We start from the raw sequence: 24,330 nt of genomic DNA, 5'->3' as shown, positions 1-24,330 counted from the left end.
ATGATGGCGGGGCTGGCGGGCAGCCCGGTGGGTGCCGTCATGCAGGAGAACTTCGGGTGCTCCGTCACCAATCGCTTCTGCCAGCTCCTGGACGACGAGTCGGACCCGTTCGATGTCCTGCGCGAGGCCGAGCGACGCCAGCAGCAGAGGAAGAAGCGCGATGAGGAGGCGGCCGTCGCCAAGAGAGCCGTGCCCGGCGGCCGGGCGGGCAGCGGCAAGAGGGAGACCCAGAAGGAGCGCAGGCAGCCGGAGAGCTCCCCTGCACCCTACCTTGCGGCGCCGCCGCAGCCAGGTACGTGGGCAGCACCCCGGCGGGGCGGGCGCGGGCCGGACCGGCGGCCGGTTTGGGAAGGCGGTTCCCGGCGCTGCGGTGCCCGGTTCGGGCCCCGCGGCGCGGCGTGGGTGGCTGCGGGCTCCGCCGACCTCTCGGTAGCCGTGGCGTGGCGGGGTTAGCGCTGTCGTGGCGGGGCTGAAAAATCCTGGTTCCCTATGGGGTCGTCGTGGTGAATGCACCTGAAAGTCCCCTCAGAGCAAGCAGTGACGCTTGGCGCGGTCACGGCACGATGTTGCCGAGCACTCTCAGCCGAGAAGGCCTTGGAATATGTAAATGAAAACTTCAGCAATATCCCCAAGAGACAAGTGCAAGAGCATAAACTCCTACGCTGTGGCATCTACAGCTTTCATAGTGGTTTAGTAGTCCTGTTGCTGCGTTTCATTGCTTGTCACCCTGGACAGTATCCTTCAGTGTCTGAAGTTTCCAGGCTTGATTTCTGGCCCTTTGGTGTCTTCAGAGTTCTGTCGTCTCCAGAGATCTGTGCTTATTTTGGCTTGAGCTTGCATTGGTAAGCCGGCCTTTTTATAAAACCTTATTTCCTGGGGTAACTCTTCATCCGATGTTCAGGAGTGGTCATCTGCTAGGTTTTGATGCGTAGTACTGCTTGGGGAAAGAGGGATTCAGTTGGGTTTTGTACTAGAATGTCCCTCACAGTCCTCTTTGTAGCTGGAGGCTCTGTGGGCTATAGCTTCTTGCATTTGGAGCTGATTGCTGGTCTTAGTCTGATTGTTACTTCTTACCCGGTATTGAGCTTCTGGTTGCTGGATTCAGTATCTAAAGTATCTGAGAACTGGTGGATTGTTTCTAAATATTGAGAATCTTTGCACGGAAGATTGTGGTTTCACACTCTTGAGTTGTAAGTTCCCGTTCTCCTACAGGAAGCAATGAAGCCTAACACATAATCTATTATTAAGATATTTTCTTCCTGTAGTAAAAGCTCCTGTTAAACTCACGGTAATGGTACTGTGTGTTTTAATGCCCTAGGAAAAGGCTTTTGAATTAGGTTGTTGCTCCATCAAGTTGTTGCCAGTGTTGCCAGTTCTATTGCTTAGGCTTACAGTCTTACACACTTCCCAACAGCAGTTAGTAGACGTATTTTTAGCAGTTTGTGGAGCAGAGAATCTTCAATGCTAAATATGTGCTGGATAATGAGCACCTTTGTAGAGGAAGATAAGTTTTCGCTGTCTTTATGGGCAGTTATATGAAACTAGTCTTTTTGAGATTTCTCTGCTATTATGTGAGTTAGTCTCGTAAGACCAGTACTCAGACTATAACAGCTTATTTTATTTAAAATTACTTTACTGTGGCTGTCAACAGAAGTTGCAGGAGTCTGCTCAGTGAACATCAGAGTCTCAAGTTTTGATGAAAAAGTTCTTGAACAAGATCTGGTGGTTAGCAGTAACTTACCACAGTAGTGTGTGAAGACAATCCTTTGCCTCCCGCTTGCCCATAGGTGTCACCATTCCTGGCAATACACAGTGCCTCTGTGGCTTGTCTTTGACTATTCTCTGCAACCTTGGTTGCAGAAATTTCTTATTAATGCAGAAATTTATTGTTAAGAAATCTCTTTTCTCATACAGAGACAACAAGCATGTGCACCTTGTTTCAATTTCCTGCTGATTTAAAATGGAGAAAAGACTGCTGACTATAGTAGCCTTAGCGAAAGGGCATTGAGATCTATTTTAGGAAGAGTTATTTCTCTTCTATATTTAAAACACACACTTTGTTCTTTAAACATAGCATCTGTTTGGGATTTTTTGTGTTTGTCTTGGGCTCGTTAGGAAGTAAGGACTATAAAAGTACAGTGCTTAAGATGCTAAACCAGTGTGGATAGTCATGACTTGGCCTTGACTGTGTTCCTCATTTGAATGTGCTGCGTTAGTGAGTCTGCTCTGAATGGCAGAGAACCCTCTGAGTTAGGGTGAATACATAAATGATGATGTAGCTGACAAATGTTAAGCAAGTGTCATGTTGAGTAAAAAATCTTGAGGTTTTTTGGATGGGAGTGGGTCAGCTCTTTATTGGTGCCATACAAAGTTGGTTTGTTATGTAGCGTTCAAAACTTCTATATTTTATATAAGATTCAGGGTGCTATCAACTTGACAGTTGAGAATGACCAACCTCCTTGCACTCCCACAGTTTGGCATAAAGCTTCTAATAACAGATGGATTGTTAGAAGAGTGTATCTCTGTTTGGGGAAATAAATAATATTGATCAAAATTACTAAATTGTTAAACTAATTGCTAAACTTTTAATTAAAAAAAGAAAAACATACCAATCTTAAGACTTTGTTTCTAGACTTTCTTAGTGATTTTTTCCCCCCCCTGATTTTGGGCATAACTACCCCTAACTTCATTGTACTTATTAGTAATTAAAACACCAAAAAATAGCATCTAGATCTATCAGAGTAGCAGAATCAGAATCTAGTATTACAGTTGAAATGGTGGAATTCACTGTCTCATACTAGTGTTTTTGGAATCATCACAGAATAGGGTTGAGAGGCTATGTTGGAAGGATGGTCTGGTCCAACCTTTCCTAGGAAAGGCAGCCTTGAAGACCTCATCTGCTGCCTTGTTGAGTTGCATTTTGAAAGCCTTCTGTGATGGGGGTTTAACTGTGAAAAGGTTGTTTCAACATAAGGTAGCGCCACAAAGAAATTCTTAACACAGATGAAATCTCTTCTTGTGCAGCTTGTCCCCACTGTAGCCGCTCACTTTCATGGGACTCCTTGTGAAAGGAGCCTTCATCATTGTAGCCTTTCTAATACCGGGATACTGTGATGTGGCTTATATGAAGCCTTGTCCTGGGAAGAGGATAGCCTTTTCTCATAAGGCAGACTCACCAACTTTTTCATAACCTTCACAGCCTTCTTTTAGATATTCTGCAGCCTGATCATCTTCATAACCCTACTTTGGACCTTTCCAGACTGTTTTATCTAGTTGCTAGGGTATTTGCTTGTTTGTACTACAAAAAGTCTTGTTAAGTTTCATGATTTTTGTTTTATTCTAGTATTATTTCTTAAGCATATTTAATCTGTGAAAAAGGGTCTTTCTAAAGACTCAAAGCACATCTAGGCTTCTATCTTGCAATATAAGGAGTTTTACCGTAGTCAGAGATTTTTTTGTGGTGTTATGTTTTAGTGTTTGAGTGGAAGGTTTAGTCACAAAGTTCTGTAAGGTATGTTTGTTGTTTTGTTTTTTTCAAATGTAATTCTTCACTGAATTTTTCAAAGCAGGTTTTACTAAATTTCTGGAGATATTTTCAATTTGAAGCAAACCTCCTGAGAGGACTTTGCCAGAGAATGCAGTACTTTGAACTCTAGAATCCAAACTATTTATTATGAAATGGCACAACTCTAAGGAGATGACTTTTTAAGCTTTGTTTTTTATGGAGAAAATGGGTTTCTATTTCACTGTCTGTTGCAGAATCATCCGTTTGTCTGGGATGAGCCATTTGTCGGTGAGGGGAGACTCGGACACTCAATATGAGTGATAAGCAAGTTCCATTTATTGAAGAGAGCATCAGACACTTATACAGCAAGTAATAAGCTTATGAATATTCTGTAAGCCAAGCGATCTATTGGTTAAACTATACCATCAACTCTTCCTCATTCCTTTGGGCCTACATTCCCTCTTTCCCACGTCTCTGTCCACTGTTGTTATCATACTCAGCTAGGCCCAAGGACACGCTATCTCGCAGGTGCAGAACTTGGAATTAGCCACGGCCTTGTACTTTTCCAGTCTCTAGTCTAAATTCCCAACAACTGTCTACCAAAACCTATACTTTTGACCTTAAAGGTATATTTTTTCTCTTCTCTGGACTGTTGTTTTGTGATTTTTAGACTGTATTAGCTGAGGATTTGGGTAAAGGCTGGTTGTAGGTGTTGCAGCTCTTATAACTGCACCACTCGATGTTAACTCAGTTCATTCTTACCACAGTGACCAAACTGCATTTGCCAGCTCTTTATGCAAAAGGCCGAGTTGCAGAGCTAGCATTCTTTACCAGTCCAGGAAAATTAAATTTGTTGATCCTGCAGTAATACTCTCTGTTCTTTTGAAATCTCTAAACCTTTGTTGCTAATACTTCTAAAAGGTTTTCTTCTTTCCTATACATATGATGACTCTGGTAACATTTATATATAGTTCCTAAATACTGTGCCTTTGAGTTTTTAGCTGTGGTTTTAAAGTGGCGTGGAATTTTCTATGGAGTTTTATCTTAGACTGACTGTGATTTTCTTATTTTTTAATAGTTTATCCTGATAACATTCTTTCAACTACAGTACCATAAGGATTGTCTAAAGGAAAGCTATGGTAGGCAATTCTGTATTTCAGCAAGCACTGGCATGCATGAAAACAAATTGGCACTGGATGGAGTCTAACTCCATATGTCTCTTTGGTGTGTTGCTTGCAATAGCTGAAGCTATTGTTTGAAGTTTGGTATTAGAATCACACACATTCAAAGGGGAGAAAGTGAAATTGTTTTTGGAGTATTAATTCTTTTACTCTCTAAAATATAACAAAATAAGTGTTTGAGTGAAAATAAATTTCCTTTTACTATTACCAGTTATGAAGTTTTCTTATAAAGAAAGATTAGTTGCCTATGTATAAGTTGTTAAAGAAGTTTATTCACCCTAGGCTTCCCACAGCTAGCATCCAGTTTCGGGAGAAAAAACATTAATAATTTTGTGGTATTGCAACAGGTACAGCTCAAGCTAGGTGCCTCACCAGAGGGATTTAGGGTACAGAATCCCAGGTATTTCTTTATTCTTACAACCAATGCTCCTATTCTTTGCACACTTCACACCTTGCATGCACATCTTACTCCAATGGTGATTTTTGCTTTGGAGTCTTCTTGTTCATATCACATTCTTCTTCTGCAGCTGTCTTTATCTGGATGGGTTGCAGGTTCTGATGATAGCCATGACTTCTTAATCTTTTAGTTTGCACTCTTCTCAGAGCCTCCTTTCATTGCAGCTGAACAATAGTAGAAGACTCATTCAGCATTTCAAGGTAAAAGTTTGCAGCTTGTGGCCTAAAACTTCAGCACTTAGCACAAGCAAAGCAAAACTACTTAGATAAAAGAATTCAGCTAACTAAGCTCAGTATATAACAGTCCTCCCTTTGTTTTTATTAAGCTTTCCCACTATTATCAGAAAGAACTCATGAAGTTTTTCAAAGCATTTGACTGCTCTCCATGTCACATGTGATGTTATTACAAGTAACAGGCATAATATCCTAAAGCTTTAACAGCAAAGTAAGTACATGGTAGGGTGGTATGTGACCACTTCCATTTAGGTTCTAATTTGGATGTCTGTGAAAATACCTTAATTAATACTTCAGTAATACCATTGGGCATACTTTTTTTTTTCTCAAAGCTTTTTTGCATTGATTTAGCATACTGAGTCAACCACTGATCTCCAAGAGGTTCATCCTAGGTGTAATTGTTTGCCAAACACTAATCCTGTTGATGTCAACCTTAGATGTTGGGAAAAGCTGTTTCCCAACATTGCATAATATCCCAAAGTATACTGCTCCTAAGCTTCAGGCCATTATAAACCTATCTGACAACAAGTTTGAGTTATTTTATTTTTTTTCATTTTGTTGGAGCCTTTTGTATGAGCTCAGGAGTATACTACAGGAATATTATCTGCAGAAATATTATTTTCTGCTGAAGCAAGGGACTCTCATTTTTCCACAGCTTACCCATTGCATGACACACTCCAAAGGCTTACTTAGACTCAATATAAATAGTGGCACTTGCTGATCATGTCACCACAAGGCTGCTTTTGTTAATGCAATTAGTCTGGCCTCTTGGGTCATCAGCAAGGGTTGTAGAAGTTCAGTTTCAAGTGCCTCAAAGTTTCTCACTAATGCATAGCCTCCGTGTTGTTTTCCATTTGCATAGTATGGAGATCCATTGGTCAACAGTATCAGATCTAAGGTCTGTAGAGGCTGATTTTACAGATCTGTCCATAAGTGGCTGGAGTGAAACACCTTATGGCAATTGTGATACAGCTCACTGTTGGAAAGAACAAATAGAGCTGCTGAATTCAGCATCCTTTTAAAGTAGTAATAATTAAATTAATGATGTAAAATTCATAACAGTTCATTTTTTGAGGGGACAATGCTTGTATATAATATTGTTTAAGCATCAGTTCTACTTTCGTTACACAGTTATGTGATCTATAACTACTATTCCTTTTACAACTTGGAATATCCTTTCTTTCTCCAAATTCCAATTCTACTTTCTTTGCCTTGATAACTTAACTGCCGTAGTCCTGGTAGTTAGGTTCTTCAGTACCCTAATGTGCCTAAAAACTTCCTCACAGTTGTTTTCTTTGTTACTTTGTTTGGTCAAGATATTTCTACCATAGCCTTGGACCTATTTTGGGTCTACTTTGTCCTTTTGAAGTATACTGGGAAGAAGGATAGTCTTCTTTTAAAGCTGAAAGGGGTTTCCTCCTTTTTTTTTTTTTTTTGGTGGCGGGTGTTGGTAGTTGGTTTTTTGTGGTGTTCTGATTTTTTTTTTTTTTTTTTTTTTTGGTTTGGGCGTGTTTTGCTATTTGTTTATTTGTTTTTTGTTTTATTTATAGATTAAGCCCAAGCATCAGTTCTGCATTAATGCTGATTTTTCTCCACAGCTTTGTGACTGTGGTTTTCAACAATTCTGGTATTTTTAGCTCCTTTTGTATGTTTTTGGTGATCACACTCCTTCCCATAAAGATTAGATCTATCCATTCAGGTAACAAATGCAATTCTGTATCTCAGGTCTGTAAGAGGTCTCTTTTTATGCTGGGGAGTCTTCTGTCAATGTGACCCTTCCACAAACACTCTTTTCCCAATTTGTTCTTTGTAAGCAGTTACCTGGAATTGCATGCCAGCTACCACTGTCACATTAGGAAGTGGGAGAAACAGCAAGGCTTCTGCTTTAGTGTATAGTCCCTCATAGCAGTTGCAAACTGGGCTCCTTGTGGTGTTTGTCTGAAGTCAAGGCTTTCTACAAAAAAAATGTGTAAAATGAAAAATTTAAAAAAAGTGAAAGCACACTCTCTCAGTACAGGCGAGTGAAGAACCACAAAACCTGGAGATACCTCTTTCCAAGCAAAAGTCTCAGTTTTTGAGGATGGATTATATAGATGGATTATATAGATGGAGAAACTTGCTGAGAGCTAGACAGCAACACTGGAAAGGCAGCTAGATTTTGCTGCATTATTTTATATCCATCTGTTAATACATAGATATCCAGTTTCTGGGAAACCAAACAATGCAAGTTATAAAAGTATAACTTCTGCTTTTCCAGTAGCCAGTTCTGTGTACATACTTATTAAAAACAGTTCTCTAGAAAGTCTTTTTATCTAAGTGCTGCAGTGTTAGCAAAAGTAATTCTAAAAGTGAAGTATTATTGTGGGGAAAGTGAAAACTACTTAAGTATGTTTGCTCTGTATGATTTAGAGTTTTAACAATATCTCTCATACAACTGAGCTTTTTTCTTTAGCACTGTCTAGTTCTAGTACCTGGTAATTTTAGTATTTACAGATTCTTTCCTGCTAATAATAGTTCAGTTGCTTCTTCTGGGGAAAAAAAAAGCTAAGTCTGTTGAAACACAGATCTCTGTTCTGATTCCTCAGTTTAGAAAGTACAGTGATAGGCAGCTTAGCCAACAGACTGGGCTGATGCAGTAACAATCCAGGAAAGCTGTGGTGAAGTAGGGAACGGTGGGACACATTCAGGTGAATACAGATTACATATGTAATTTTAAGACACAGAAAAACCACTTTAAAGAGAGGCTATACTAGGTAACTAGAAAAGAGTGATCTTCAGGTTTCAGAATGTGTTTGTAAGGCCTCAAGTAGACGATCCACAGAACTCTAAAGCTTTTTTCTTTTGTGTGGTTTTGAAGAAAACCTGCATACCAGATTATATAGACAAGCAAGCAGACAAAATTTGCGTCTGTTTGGAGAGGTAGTTATTAACCAAGCATTCAAAATGTACCCCAGTCCTTTGTTAGTGATGTACAAGATGGCTCATGCTTTGTCTTGATTTTGATGCCTTGTTTTATTGTCCCCCAAAGGATAGATGGCCCTTGGGCTCTGTGAATTAAACCAAGTCTGTGTTTGGACATAGCAGAGGATTAAAATTGTAGAGCTTATGCTATCACTGCTGCCAAGCTCCAGTCTGGTTTTATTTACATGCAGAGCTGAAAGTTGGGCTGTCTTTTTGAACTGATTCACAAGCAGGTTACATGAACTTTTGCCCCAAGGGTGACTTGTCCTACTAGAGAGAGACAGGTGTTGCATACTGCCTTAATCCACTACTTCATGTCTGTCAAACCAATTAAAGATGTTTTTGTGGCACTTACTACCTGTGTAAAAGACTTTCTAGTGTTTAAAATACATCTGCAGTAAATGAAGCCACCTGTTAAAATCAAAGTGAGAGAGCCTGGCACTCAAATTGGAGTAGAACACACAGCTCCATCCAGTACGCTCAGTGCTGCTGACATGCAATATACTGACATGTCTGACAAGGAGACTTGTTTTGAAGGTGTTTTGAAGTACTTATAAGCAGTACTGGGTGATAAAATGAGATACTATGTTTTTAAAATTACTTCTGCATCTTCTTTTTTTAGCATTATTTTGCTAGTTTGAAGGAGCTCTTTGAATCTCAAGGTGAAATTGAGGTTAATACTAAATATGTAGGGATTCTGACTACTGCATTCTTGCCAAAGGAGTCTTTTTAGAATAATTGATGCTTCAGATAGCCAATGAGAGAGGATCAAAAATAAATAGCATCATAGTCTTCTATGCATTTTTGTACATTCAGATCCAAACAAAACAACTAAAATGACACCAGAAATTAGTAGTAATTTTCCCAAGCAAGAGTCCAATTTAGAATTAACCTTTACATAGCTGGTAGTGTAGTTGAGATGTGTGTAGAGTAGATGTTTCCCAACAGCATGTACTGTTCTGTATCATCTGTAATTTTGCTTTGTATTAAACTGTCCTGATTTGAAAAGCTTACTCATAAACTGATTTCAAAAGTTGTCCTTTATGCAGAGATTACATCGTAATTCGGGTAATGCAAATATGCTCAGTGCTCTGAGGGTCAAGTAACTTCAAACCTGAGAAGAGAGAATTACTGGAATGTATTATGTCAGGTGGTTTGTAGTTTAAAGAAAAGCAGAGCTGGAGTTGCTTCTGTACCACGTATAACACTATCTTCTCTGTACAAATATGACTGTTCTTACTGCGTAACAAAAAGCTTTATTTACTACATTCACCAAGTGGATAGTTCTTTGAAGCTTTCTCTTTACAAATTGTGTTAGATTTCATCCTCACCACCTAAGCTTTGATCAAAAATCTTCTGATGTGGGCATTTCTCTGGGGCTATGAGTTAATTTGCATATTAATATTGTGACATAAAATGGCCTTTTTTCTCTCTATGTTGTAGCAACAGAGGTAGCCAGGACTGTCACTTGTCCGCTAACCTGAGTTCAGTAATCTGCTCAGCATTCCACGGTAGTTCAATACTTCCTGTGGAAACAGTAGCTTAGATCTGAGACCAATCCTCCTGTTCCTTACTTGATTGCCTTACACTGTTGGCTTAGAAAGGTGTTGGTTTAAATATAGAGGCCTAGCAGACAAAATGGCTTGCTTCTGGAGATCTTGGTCCCAGAGGGAGAACAGAATTTGGGAAAACGGGAAAGGAGGCACATAAAGAACTGTAATCTTCTGCTAGATGTATACAGGTTGAGTGTAAAACTTCAGTTTTTTTTTCTATTATAATTCACGATTTCTTTTCATTCATTCTGCCCAACCCGATTCTCCTCAACTGCAACAATGGCTGAATAAAACTCTAAAAAGCTTAAGTATATTTTATCTTGGAATATGTTTATGTTCTAGAATCAGTGGTGTTGAAGTCTTCCTACTCACTGTTTGGGTCTCTGCCAGCTGAACTCAGTGACCTTTAGTGTTGCTGAATGGTGCTTTCCTCTACAAAGCAGCAGTGTGAGGAGGTGACCCTGTGCTGGTTGTTTGATACTGTGGCCATGAGCTTAGGGGACCCGGAGGCTTAGACTTCTAAACTGAGCTTATCTGACAGGAGGTGTGTTGGTTCACAATCAACACCTATCTGTAAGGGGTCATTCTCTTTCCCTCGCCTTCATTGCTTCTGCTGCCATCTTTCAATTGGTCTTTTCCATTGAAGCTTCTCCACCTCATCCTGTGCTACACTTTCATGATCCTTGAAAACATGAGAGAAACAGTTTTTGTTCTTCTCCTCTGCGACTTGTGAGCAAAATGAGATTTTTCCTTAGACTTTCTTTTCTAGAAATCTCTGACTTTCAAAACCCATAATATTTTGCAGGTTCATCAACACAGAAGGTAAAGTAAGTACATGTCTTTCAAGCAAACAGTGTCTGGCGACATTAGCTATAAGCAGTTTTAATGTTCTAGTGGATTTGGGTTTGGATGTGTAGCCAGCTCACTTCAGTCAGTAGTTTGGTAAATGCAATTGTGTTACTGTTGAGCTGTCAGTAGTCCCTGCATGTGTTTGTGTAGGCCCAAAGCGAGTACCCAGGCATGGAGAACAACAAGGGTTCAGTAACAGAGGCACGGAGGGGAAACAGGACAAAACTGAATGGAGACCATCTTTCAGGAAATACTGCTATGGAGCACAAAGACAAGTGGAATTCTCAGTGGAACGGTATGTATCCTGCAGAGAGAACTAAGATCCCTCATAGAGGATATTAATGTGCAGGTTTTTTGCAAGACTCCTTACTTCACGCCTGTAAGAGCTGTAGTTTCACCTTCCTTGGGGGTTGAATTGGTACATTTTTTCTTGAATGTTAGCAATATAAGGCAAAACTGAAAAATTTAAAGATCTGAAAATGTACCCCCTAGTCAGCAGCATATTTATAATGTTAGTTTCTGAGCTCACATAACAAGCCTTGCAGAACATGTAGGAGGTTGCAAACTGGAATTTACTGCTTGGACAGTGAATGCATGTTGATTTTTCTTCATAAATATTAGAAGATTCCACCTAACCCTTAATGCTTCAGAATGTGGCTGTTCTTACTTTATACCATAATAGTTGATATTTAACAAGTTGTCTGAAATTTTAGCAGTTGCATATAAATATGGGTTTAGATGGTGGAGCTATTGCATATAAAGTTGTGAAGACTTGACTGTTTTATAATGTTTTCTTTAGTTTCTGTAATGTTTTCAGTGTTAATAACTGCTGATCGTTCTGTTTGTGTGCTGTAATAATTCCTCTAGAGTTCAGTTTGTCCATTTTCAATGACAAAACCCAAACAGCTGTAGTGTGTACTGTACAAAGATGCACTCTACAAATTGTGCTGTAGCTGTTATATACTGATGTATCCCATAGCTGCACAAACATAACAATATGATTTTTTTCTTCTTAATTGTTCTATAAAAACAAAAGTCTCACTAATTACCTTCTTCTTAGACCAGTGGAAAGATTAGACTATGAAAGACCAATAAGAGGCCGTGGTGGGGGAAGAGGCAGAATGAGAGGTAGAGGAAGAGGTGGTGGATTAATTGGAAGTTTTGATGGGTTTGACCAAAGAAGAAAACGTGAACCAGAAAGACAAAGTGGGAATGGTAAAACGTAAGTGTTCTGTATGCTGTTTCGTACTTGGTATACAAGTAAATAATAGTCAGCACTGCAGTTCTCTCTTTTAGGTATTCTGTTCCCTTCCATATCCAGGTTGGCTGGCAAAAAGTCAGTACTGGTTTTAGCTTGAGGTCATAAAAAGGCAAAAACCTCCTTAACTCATAGAATTCTTTTCCTCTCTAGAGGTGTGAAAGCAGGTGACAAAAAGGGTGGAGGTGGACCTTGCAACTACAGAACAATGACAGATGGTATAAGGTATGTCATATACTTGTGCCCATCACAGATCATAATTTTCTGTGGCCTAGGTTAGATCATCATTTTCATCCGTTTCTTGTCCATTTTGAGCTTTATAAGCATCACTTTCTATTATTGTTGTAATTAATGTAATTTTACATTTTTTTAACTTGGCTCCTTCATGATGGTGAGATTAAATTGAAGCAAAGGCATGATGATGTTTGTTCACTTAAGACAGCCAGAATCTTTTGACTGGAGTGGAGTTGTCTTTTAATGGAAATAAGTTATTATTTTTCTCAATAGTCAAGTAAATGGTATTTAATGGAATTGCTCCAAAATGCTAATTTTAAGATTCAAACTCTGTTACTGGGTTTAAAGTCTAGTCTCTTTTCTGGAGTTTTATGGGTAATTTCTAAATTGCAAAATGGTAGTACATTCCAGTGTGGTTCTGCAGGTAATATTCAGTTGACTGTACCATGGAAGTACATTTTAAAGTGATAGAAAAATCAGTAGCATAATGTGATTAATGGCCACTTTGAGGTAAAAAAATCAGGACTTTTCCATTCAGTTCTGTATATCTCTTAGGGGTACTGATTTCTGTTCAGATTTGTGAAACCTCACTGATTATGTTGGCTTTTATCCATTCTTTGTACCTAGCAATACATTGCTCTTTCCAGTAGCTTTTGTTCTCATATACATCTAGAACTCTTTAATTGAAGGCTTTTAAATGATGGAGAAAAAGTAGTAACTTGAACTTGTAGCAAATATATTTGGCCACATACACATTGATTGACAAAATTGTTTTAAAAAATAAAATTTTATTTTAAAATCAAATCTAGTTTTAAAAGTCAATGGATTCAGACAATCATGCTGAAAGTTTGAAAAATATGGCCTTTATGTGTAATAATTTTTGGGTCTTGATACTCCAAATTCTTCTGAAAGTTGTATTAACTTCTCTCCCTCCTACAGAATTTCATATTAAGAGTAGATGGTTTAGGTACCCTGGCTTTTCAAAGGATCAGCTAGGTTAACATTGTTCTGAACTGATAGTGCAAAACAAGCTGGCAGAAAACTGTCTTCTGTAGGGTATCAGGGAAGGCTTCATAAACTTACAAGGTATTTATTGGCCTTTACATATTTTCTTCCTAGTTGAGGTGGGTTTTTTTTGGTTTTTTAAGTTCAATAGCATCAGAACTTCTACCAATGTTTTCCTGTGATGTGGTAGAAGTGACATAAAATTAAAGCTCTCTGAACAATTCTAAAAGCATGTCTGTGTCCTGATTGTGGTAATCATGCATTGAAGCTAAAAGGTGTTAATTTAAAATATGTATGCCTGCTACTGGAATGAAAATAAGTTCCTGCTGTCATTTGACAGTGAGTTAAAGTCCATTTTACAGAAAATACAAACTTTAATTCTTTAAAAGAAGCAAAAAGGCAACTCCAAATGTCAGTGTTATACTGACAATTAATACTAATCATGATTATTATTCATAATGGAATTATTTCATCTTCATACATGCTTTTCTTTTTTTTAGCGAAATAGGATTTTTTCCCATTATTCCCAAAATATACTTGTTAATGGCTCAACTAGTCACTTAGTATATCTTTCTGCTTATGATCAAAGAGTTTTCCTTTTTTTTTTCCCTCCTTACCAGGGAATTCTGGTAAAAGAAATAATGTATTGATTTGTTTTTTTTTTTTTCCAGTGTGAGTCATGAAGACCATAGTTTTGTTTTGGTTTTTTTTGTATGTTTTGTTTTGGTTTGTTTGCTTACTGTTTTAGTGGGAAGGAGCAGACTGCATCTATGGAGGAGACCGCAGAAAGTCCTGAACAGCCAGGGACATCTGAAGGAGAGCCTCTGAGCAAGTACAGTCAGACAAATATTTTCTGTCTAAATGCAAAGGAAACAATTAACTCTTACTGATGTACTTGTATTGAGGGGCACACTTGAAATGTGAACTGTGAAGTTTTGCTAGTGCATGTATTTAAAAATAGAAAAGCTTGTTTTGTATTTGTGAGTATGGAAAATATGTCCCTTATTCTGACTAAAGCTTGATTTTTACAGTTGGAAATTGCATTTAATTGCACAGTGATGCTTAACTTCCAAAGATTTGGTGATGATTTAAGGAGGAGCTACATATTGTGTTTTACCTTTTCCACTTCTCTAATTTGTAGAAACAACCATGCTTTTTGTTCTCTGACAACAGATATTTGAGGTGCCCATGCAATTGTACAAACACATTTAAAATATGCTGAGCTACTCTAAGTTTCTATTCACCAATCACTAATATCATGCAGATATCATCAATTCTTGAGAGGCCATGGTAGAACTTGGAAAAACTTTCTGGAAATGCCATGAGCCTTAGACTAGGGAAACTGAGAGAGAAATGTCCCCGTTGTCTTGTGGCTTTCATTCTAATCAGTGTCACAGCAAATAAGTGAACACTGGCATAAGAAAACTAACTGGACAGTCTTGTCTAAGTAACAGATTGAAAGAATAATTAAAGAGCATGTGGTGCATATCTCCTAGTGAGTGAAAGATGGTCAGTGCAGTATGTCGACCTCTTTTGTTGCTGTGAAGCCTTTTTTACTTCATGGAGCAGCTCCAGATATTAGTGATATAGGTTAATTTATTAATTAATTTATTAATTATAAAGCTAACTAGATGACAAAACCTGTTTTATATGTTCAGGTTGTTTTCCTTGTCAGATGTTCAGTTGATATAACTTTGATTCTTTTAATTTTAGAGGTGGTTTTAATATGTAGGTAAAGCTGTATATCCAGGGGGAAATCTGTCTTTGAATGACTTACGACTGAAAAAATGTTTCTAGGCTAATTCAAATCAGGTGAGCAGTGTAGGTACAGTGGCAAAAATACACTGTATTAGCTAAATATGATAACAGTTATTCAGCTTTTTTAAAATTTCAATTTTGTCAGTTGCTGGTTGCTTTGTTTGTTTCCTGCTTGTACTTGTTTCTACTTCAATTCAAGCTCTTTGTAGATATGTCCTGATATCTGTTCATTGTAGAGCTTAAGACATGAGAAGTGTGTACAGTGGAAAAGGCCTCCGGCAGAATTTGCCAGTTATCTTTAACTCTTTCCTCTTTCTTAGAGATCACTAGATATTCAGTCAGACTGGGAGCCTTTCTGGAGATTTTACTCCTGTTTATATATTTTTTTTAAGATTAATTTAGGCATAGTCCACTGAAATTCAAATTATTCAAAAAAGCAAGTAACCTACAAGCAAAGTTCTGCACTGTGTACTCCTTTCAGGGCAACAAATACTGTCCTGAAGGCTTACAAATCTATATACAAAACATGAGTTACATAAATCTCCCTGCACTTAATTTTTGGGGGGTGTCAGCTTGGTGACCCTATGTATTTTAAAAGAGGAGATATTCTGTGAATAGTGCCTAGGTCATTAGGGATGGTTGTATGGCATATACCTTAGTAAGATGGAATTGTAGTTGTTTTAATGTTTAAAAGCAGAAGCTGGTAGGCTATGGTGTTCAGGCTTCAGGATGTACTTAAAGGTCTGACATGCTTAGGTTGCCCCTGCTGTCCAGATAACACAAATTAGGCTACCTTCTGCTTTTGCTACAGCCTCAGTGTATACAGGGTTGTGTGTTTGCTTGGGCTGCTGCTAGGGTCATTCTCATTTTGACGCTAAAATGCAGTGACTGCAAGGTAACCATTTATTTTCTACTGCTTTATTGCAGTTGTGTGCTTGCATTGAGAAAGAGATTGAAGACTTGGGGTTGTTTCATCTCTCATTCTCTTTCTAGTCTGAAGTGTTTCCATTTAAAATTACAAGTAAAAAAATGTAATCTTGGAAGTTGGGAATAACCTGTCTGCATGAAGATGGTGTGGAGCTTTCTGATGTGGTGCTGGCTAATTACCATGCAGCTCTGGAAAAGAGGTTCTGTGGGTTTCTGTGACTTATGGGGTCTTCCCTTTAAGACTCTGTTTTGCTATTCCTGAGCTTCTATTTGCAGAATATTGCTGGATAAGAGTTTCTTTTATGCTTGTGTGATGTAAGTCAAGGTGTTTCTTCCCATATCTTCAAATCTTGAGTGTATCAACAGTTTTTATCTCTAGTTATTATCATCCCAAACTGCATGCTAGTATGGGGGCTTTTTTGCTGCAAAAGCAAAACCTAACCTTGACCCTGTATAAAATAAATAGGTCGTGCATAAGCATAAACTTTTCTCACAACTGCTTTTGGTTGAACTTTTCACAGTTCAAACAATGTAACACACTTGTGTTGACCAATTCAAATTATATTTTTTGGTTTCATTCAGTACAATGCATGGGCTAATCAACTGCTGTTCCTAAAGGTATTTGTAGAGCTTGTATTTAATCTTGTGGGGTTTTCTTACTTTTTTATTCATGTGATAGTTTTCCTTTTTGTGGAGCTATGTGTCATATTGGTTATTTAATAGGAAGCTTTAACAATTTATCTTCAGTGTTTTGGCTATTTATCTCATTTGTTTATTTGTTTTGTGGTTTGTTTTTTGTTGTTTAATGGTGGTAGAAAGCTTTTCCTAGATCAGGCCAGAGCTTCATAAGTATTTGATTCAGTGTTTTTCTTCCATAGTAAGTTTGTACAATTGTTTGGTCTTACCTTATTTAACTTTAAACTTTTCTATAGCTGGTGATAATGCTCTTGTAAATAATGCTTAGTTGGAAAGCTTCTTGTCATTGACTTCTTGATAAAAGCTAAGCATTTGCTTTGTGCAGCTGAATAATGATGAAAAACTGATCTGAGAGAGACCTGCTGTCATTATTTTTAATATGAAAATAATAGGTGAATAGCTGAGCTAAATGGCATTCCTTTCCATTTACCTTCCTTCTGGCAAAAAGCAAAGGTATTTTGTTTTATTGTATGCACAGCAATCAAGGCATAGTTAAGGGGTTATTGTTGTCCACTGGAGACACTGAAGCAGTAGGAACTATTACTGAAGGCTCTCATTTAGTTATTTGCTAGGACTTTCATTGTAAATTCAGTTCGTTCATGTCCAGAGGTTGTGCTTAGTTGTCTGGCAGTGTTTTGTAAGCATGACTGCTGGTGTGCCAAGGAGCTTATTAATTTGATAAATGAAAATGCACACTAAGCAGTTACTAAAAATGTATAACGTTAGAAGGTAGAAAGTAAGATACAGAATGCATTTCCATTCTGGCTTGGTGCCCAAAATAACTTGCTGCAATTAAGTTTCCGTCCAAAATGTGGTATGCAGGTTTTTGTTGGTGTGCTTCACTCATAGGTGCTTCCCCTTGAGAGTCTTGACACCCTAAAACAAATTTGTACCCTAATAACCTAGCAATTAAAACCATCCTTTGGAGTAAAAACCAAAACCATACTTTGCAGTTGAAAAAACCAAGTATTTGCAGCGTAAATCTGCAAGTATTTCCTTTGGAACTGGCAAGTGGATGTTTTTGTTGTATGTATATTTTTGAAAGGAATAGCTGTCTTTGCTTTTTGTGAGATCAAGTTGCTGTGTGGTCAAATGTCCTTGTGTTTTCTTATGATCATAACAATATAGACCTGAAAGGGGTCTTTTGGGCCCAAGGCATGATCAATTTTAATTGTTGCTTCTGAAACATGTCCAGTTGATTTTAATGTACTCTGCTACTGGAGATTTCAATGTCCCCTGATGGTCTTTCTAATACTTAAAAAAATAGAAGCTGCTATGTTAGTTTTTTTTTTTCTCCTGGATTTCTTGCCTTAATGTAATGGATATGCAAAATTTTTTTAGCATTATGTACATTTCCTTTGCACATCTTTAAAGGGTTCCCCATTGTGCATCAGGTGTTTCAGACTTGTGTCTAGCAGCGCTACTGTGGACTTCTCATCTGTTCCCATGTAGAAGACATTATTCAGTTGAGATTTTGTTCCACCCTGCCAGCAATAACAGCTGTTTCGATACATACTGTGTTGATGAAGAAGGAGCAGATACTTGAGTGAAGTGCTCCTGCACAATCCAGGCAGTTGAGGTCTCTCCTTCAGAACTTCTGCCTTGTTAGTGGTTCTTTCTATGTTTGGGTGGCTGATACTTTTGTCTGAGTGTATGTATTTCTAGTTGTTCTTGGGACTTTCTGGTGATTGTTGTTTTGGTTGCTTGTTTTCAAATCACTGGGTCGCTTTAGCATCTCATACCACTGAATCAGAAGCTGTTCAGTATTCTTGAATACTTGCACTATTGCCCTTCTTTTGGGCAATCTTTGTGCCACAGAAAATGCAGTAAATATTATTTTACACTGTTAAACTCCCATTTGCATTCTTGGCTTGCTTTTGCAAATTGAAATATTGATAGATAGTTCTCAAGTACTTTTTGCTGTCAGTTCTGCATCTTTCTGCATCTCTTGCGAAGGACTGAAACATTGTCTCTCTAATGTGGTGAAATGTTCATGGAAGAGGAGGAAAAAGACTTCCAAAATTCAGACATGCAATTTACTGAGATACGGCTTAGGAAAAAATTAAATCAGTCTAATAGAGACTCTTTTATTAGTTATGTTTCTCTTTAATTCCTCTAACACTTATTCCCAAAACTGAAACTTCAGATAATTGATCAGAAGTTGTTTGGCCTCTTACTCTTGAGGACAACAAATTGAAATGGTTTTGGGGCTATGTTTTCTTAGTGCTCTTACAGATGCAACAATATCTGTTGGTGTTTTTCCAGAAGTAGCTGCTTCTTTCACCAGTATCCTTTTTATTTAACTCAGTAAACTATTTTTTTCCCTAACAGTCCTTCTAATACAGTTTCAGATCATAATGAGAAGGGAGTGACAGACTGACTACCAGTCTTTTAACCTTGAATTTCTGGTTGATAAAGCTGGAATTTTCAAAACAACAGGGCATAAAGGCATGTCAAATTCTTCTGTGAAGTGAATTTAGAACTAACTTATGTTAATCCTAGAACTAAAATCAAGGGTTGCTTTAGTGTTCAGTTCTGCTTCTCCCTTTCATATGCTGGGTGTTTAGAAAAATACTGTCTAATTTTGGCAAGAAATATGAATGCTTTGGTGCAGAATCTGGTAAGAAGGACTAGGCCTGTTCCCGTATAGGCTAGTTCTATACAGTACAGTCCCAAAAACTGTGTGTATTCCAATGAGTTGCTTGTACAACTTTAAAAACAAAATACACACAGTCACTGATTGTCATTTGACTCTGCATCTTTCCATGATAAAAAAAGTTCCAACTTGCACCTAATAAACTGTATATTTACATTGGGGAAATTATAATTTTTTGGTAGTACTGTGGAATTATGACTGAATGCAGAAAACCAAATCCATCATTCTCCCACAAGACAGATTCTAATGAAGGGGCTTTCTAGAAAAGTCATTGTTAGGGAAACACTTAGTCAACTCCAACTGCTATTGTAGCACATAACAGTTTTCTATGTAAGGAGAAATGGTTTCTCAAGCATCTTGGAGTAATCATTGTGGGCTTTCCTGTACAAGTCATGGTATTTCACTTGTTTATGCAGCAGACAGTTATGGTGGTGTAGGAAGTTGTGCTCTCCCTGTATGTGATGTCTGGTTAGTAGGTAGGTAGCTTTCTGTAGGTATCATTAAATGTATACCTGTAGTATTCTAAAACCTGGTGTCCTGGCCAGGCCTGTCTTGATCAGCAGCAGAAAAGTGGCAGAAGAGTACTTAAGCATGATCAGTGGAAGGGAAGGTTTTTGCTTATGTAACTTGTCTTATCTCTATGTATTACAGACATAAAACCTTCTGTCTTTACAGTTCACAAATATGCAAGGCAGCCTCTGATGTATTCTGTATGGTTTTCTAGAACATATAGTTATTGTACTTAGTGACAAATGATAATTTGACTAGGATTAGTCTGATTTTTGCCAAGTGATAAATACTGTCTGTTGCTACATCTGACAAAAAAATTCAAGGAAGCATCTTGTGAAATTAACAAAGGAAATGTTAATAATTACCTGTAAGATCCCATGGTGTGATCATCATATGGTGAACATTTTTGATGACTGAAAGCTACACTAAAAAATTAGTTCACCTCATATTGTCATTGTGCAGTACAAGGCAATGAAACCATGCAATTGGTGTGTTTTAAAACTGCTCTGTGTTTTTTTTTTTTGTTTGTTTGTTTTTTTTTTTTTTTTTGTTTGTTTTGTTTTTTTTGTTTTTTTTTTACTGTGGCTATATTTACTATGGGTAGATCCACTATTAAAATGTAGGGTTAAGAATATGCCAGATCAAAAGGCAGAATAATTTGTCTAGAATCTAAGTGCTTGAATTCAGGATGAGACTGGATGAGTACTAATACAGGAAGCTGCAGACAGCATTTGTTCATATTATTAATTTCAGAGTACATAAATATATACTCGAAGTTACGTTAATATGAAACTATCACATGAAGTTACTGTGAGGAGTAAGTGAAATTGACAATTTGGTGGGAAACATTCTAAATGTTTTGTTTAGTATCCTTACTTTAGTAGTTAAATGAGGTAAGTGCTCTTGTTTATCTTGTTGTTTTTTTTTTTTTAAGTTTTTTACTCTAAAACTGTCAACTTCTAGAGCTGCTGAAGGAGAGCCAATGGAAGAAGTGGTTCAAGAAATGACATTAGATGAGTGGAAAAATCTTCAGCAACGGAATCGACCAAAGCCTGAATTCAATATCCGGAAGCCAGAATCCACTGTTCCTCCCAAAGCAGTGGTGATTCACAAGTCAAAATATAGCGACGATGTAAGCACTGTCTCAGGAATTCTGTCAACCTTCCTTTATGCCCAGGGATGAGAAACTGTCTCTATTTTTTTTTCCACTAGCTTTAGTATAATCTGAATGGGCAAGAGAACAATATCTAAGCTTTATCATTGCAATGACACGTGCCCCAAAACTGGCTTTAAATTGTGTGACAATTGTCTTTGTCTGACATCATCGCCCCTTCTTTCTGTGCAAACATGTAAAATATCAAGTTGTTCTACTTTATGGCTCAGCTGCTGCCACTGTATAGGTCTCTAGTAATGCTGCTAGAAAAACTTGGCTTATTTGAATCCCGCTTAGCTTGCTTGCCAGTATGCATTTGTGTGTATCATAATGTGCACTTGAAAATACGAATTTTGGATTTTTAGGGTGTGGTTTTTTTGGGTCCTTCTTCTTAGAACTAATCTTGGAGAGCTTGTGGTGCTGTAGTGTGCATGCCTCCCAGTTTCCTCTTAAATTTCACTCCATAATGTTATTTAGGTTGAAATTCCATGGAGAAGTACTAGTTCTGAGGAGAGAAGGGGAAGCTTCTTTCAGATTCTAGCTTACTTAGATTTCAGATTTTGGAGGTCACAGAAATATGTGCATAAAGTCTAGCATGATGGAATTTTGATCCTTGAAGTCTACATGCATTTACGAATATGTACCTCTTCTCTAGTTATAATAATAATCTCAAAACTTGCTTAATCACTTTAGATTGTTGAGTCTGCCTTCTTTTTAGTAAGACTTTTTAGGTCAGAGTTGTCATTATCCCCTCTTTCTTTTCTGAGAGGTAGTGGTAGGGGTGGGGCGATACCTTCCACAAACTCTGAAGAGAGCAGGTACGTGTTCCTTTTGCCTGTAAAGTTTCTCTTCTGGTAGTATCAAGAGACCTTGTTAAAGTGAACACAGAACAGGAGCTACAGGAACTCTGTAACACAGGGAGGTGAAATCCCTGAATTAGACATTGAATAAGTGACTCATCATTGTAAGGGATGAGTTAACAGACTTTATCATTACTACAGTCCTCATTAGTTATGCTGGGCAATAGTCTGACATGCACTAGCTATTAGGAACACATAGTTAAAACCACAGTGATCTCATAGCTGCAGGCATGTAGGAGGAATACATCGATTAAGTAGCTTTGGTATGGCCTTTTATCTATTACTTGGACATAACTGTAGGAGTAAGTAGCTTAGGTCTGATGCTCTAGCCTCTTTGAAAACCTCCTAGATTTATATTTCTGACAAACCTCTTCAGTATTATGGAGTTGGTACGGAAGCTTTTGTTACCAGGAATCTCTGAGCCAACAAAGAATGCATTTCCCAGGCATCTGGGAAGCTGCAATTACCTCATCTGTGTTAAAATCCTGTACAAGTTAAGGCTTGTCTTCTACTCCAGATGCTATCTTGGTTCATCTGCTGCTTAGTCAATAATATAAGTGTGAATATGTATCTGGGAGGGGAGAAGCTCATACATGGAAAACTGTGGACTTTAACCAGATCTTCTCTTTAGTTGCAAAAAGAAGACTTTGAAGATAATTCTCATGTCTTTCGAAAACCAGTGAATGATATAACTTCTCAGCTGGATATTAATTTTGGGAGTCTTCCTCGCCCTGGCCATGGATTCAGAGGAGCACGAGGTGGTCGTGGCAGAAGACCTGAAGAGACAGTACCTCGACCAGAAGTAATGGTAATGGATTTTGTGGTGGTGGTTTTGTTCATTTGGGGTTTTTTTGCTTGGTTGGAGGTTTTTTCTGTTGTTGATGGTGTTTGTGTGTGTCCTGCCCCTTTTGCGTGGAATTTTGATTTCTGTAGTGATAGACTTGTTTTTAATTCCTGTCTCATAGTACGTTGTCATGCATATTGAGTTCCTGGCCCATATTATGTTACTTGAAATTAAATACTGATTCAGGCTCCCAACTTTTAACACATACATTTCAAAAGGTCCGATTACTGGATGCTGTAATGGTAACTAGAGGAAAGGATGCAATTAGTTTTTATATAAATTGGGAAGTAATTAAAATAACTAGAGGCTTGTATCTCTTTGAAAAAATTCTGTGATACAGTGATACTTTGTTTACTAACAGTGAGATCAGTAAATCTGTGATCCTACAGGACGATTCATGTGTTCAATATAACCATTATATAAAAATTTCACTTACCTTTTCCTTTGGAATAAAAAAAAACATTTGTACACTGGAAAATGGCTTCTTTATTCTTCATACTAACAGAAACTTTACTGTGACTAAAATGCTTTAAGACCAGGAACTTTCAGAATAATATGGAAGTGTTGATGCATTTGTTTCATCTGTAAGAAAAAGGTTCTTTATGGTAACAGATCAGAGAGATCAAAACGACAACCCAATATGTTTGGTAGTTCTAGAATGTAAAAATATAGTAATGCTACTTCAAAAAATATGCTGTATTCTGCTTGAGACTGCTTAAATTTTCTTTCATTCAGTGCTGCAGAACTTGTGACCTTCTGGTTCTCTCCAGGGAGCTTTATAAAAACATTCACACTGAAAAGAAACTATAGCAGTTGGAAATTCTGAGATAAAAGCCTTGTGGTAGTGAGGGATACAATTTGAGTAGAAGTAGCCTTTAGTAGTAGTAGCATTTGAGTAGAAGAATGAACCCTTTTGAGGGTAAAATACATATACATAGCTGTCAGATACTTTTGAAATTTATTCATTTTTATAAGACTTCTTTTCTTCCATTCTAGGTGCAGCTTGTTGCTCCAAATCCTGATGATCCTGAGGATTTTCCAGCGTTAGCTTGAGGACCCATCGTGAATGGTGGTATCTCAAAGTTCCTTTGTAACTGTGAAGAGACCTGTTCTATGCTGGTGTGGATTAAGGAAGCCAGTTTCCTTCTGGAAAGTTGAGTGTTTGGTGTGGAATGATTGCAGCTGTCTGCTAATAGAGTTGTGTTCTGGAGATATGGGTGGATTGGGATCCTGTCACAGGCTCCAATGTCTGCCTCCATTTAGAAAGCCTATGGGAAGGCTTACAGTACTTCCCTACTTGGCTTCAAGTGAAGTTAAAAGGGAAGAGTGTTTAAAAATATATATATAGAGATTATATCAAGTTCTCCATGACACCATGATGAAATATAAACTGTACAACACAATCCACAATTGGGACTCAATTTCGCTGTATATTTGAAAGTTGTTTCCTTTGAGTGAAGTGTATATTTCAGACAATCAAAAGTGTCAGTTTTTCAGAGTTTCACAAATAAAGAAAAGTGCACATTGGTTTGGGTTTGAGGTATTATTTTAAGAAGTCAGAGTGGTAGGTGGAAGCTTTTGCTATTTGGATATAGTCTGTAGAAAAAAAGTGGGGGGAAAAAACCCAAACCCTAAACAGCAATTTGTACTCACCAAAAAAAGTGAATATCTCTCTAAATGGAAGTGATCT

General features: G+C 37.8%; 1 protein-coding gene across 1 annotated transcript; it reads left to right on the top strand.

Annotated features, from left to right (window-relative positions):
* On the top strand, positions 1-24,182 carry HABP4 (hyaluronan binding protein 4). The gene is made up of 8 exons (XM_058823701.1): positions 1-292; positions 10,890-11,034; positions 11,800-11,961; positions 12,151-12,222; positions 13,985-14,068; positions 20,747-20,915; positions 22,428-22,604; positions 23,637-24,182. The coding sequence occupies exons 1-8, from the start codon at positions 1-3 to the stop codon at positions 23,691-23,693; spliced, it is 1,158 nt and encodes a 385-aa protein (XP_058679684.1). The 3' UTR covers positions 23,694-24,182.
* The last annotated feature ends 148 nt before the right edge of the window (positions 24,183-24,330 follow it).

This window comes from Ammospiza caudacuta, chromosome Z (genome assembly GCF_027887145.1).
Source record: "Ammospiza caudacuta isolate bAmmCau1 chromosome Z, bAmmCau1.pri, whole genome shotgun sequence".
NCBI lineage: Eukaryota > Metazoa > Chordata > Aves > Passeriformes > Passerellidae > Ammospiza > Ammospiza caudacuta.
This window is presented reverse-complemented; position numbering and strand designations above follow the sequence as displayed.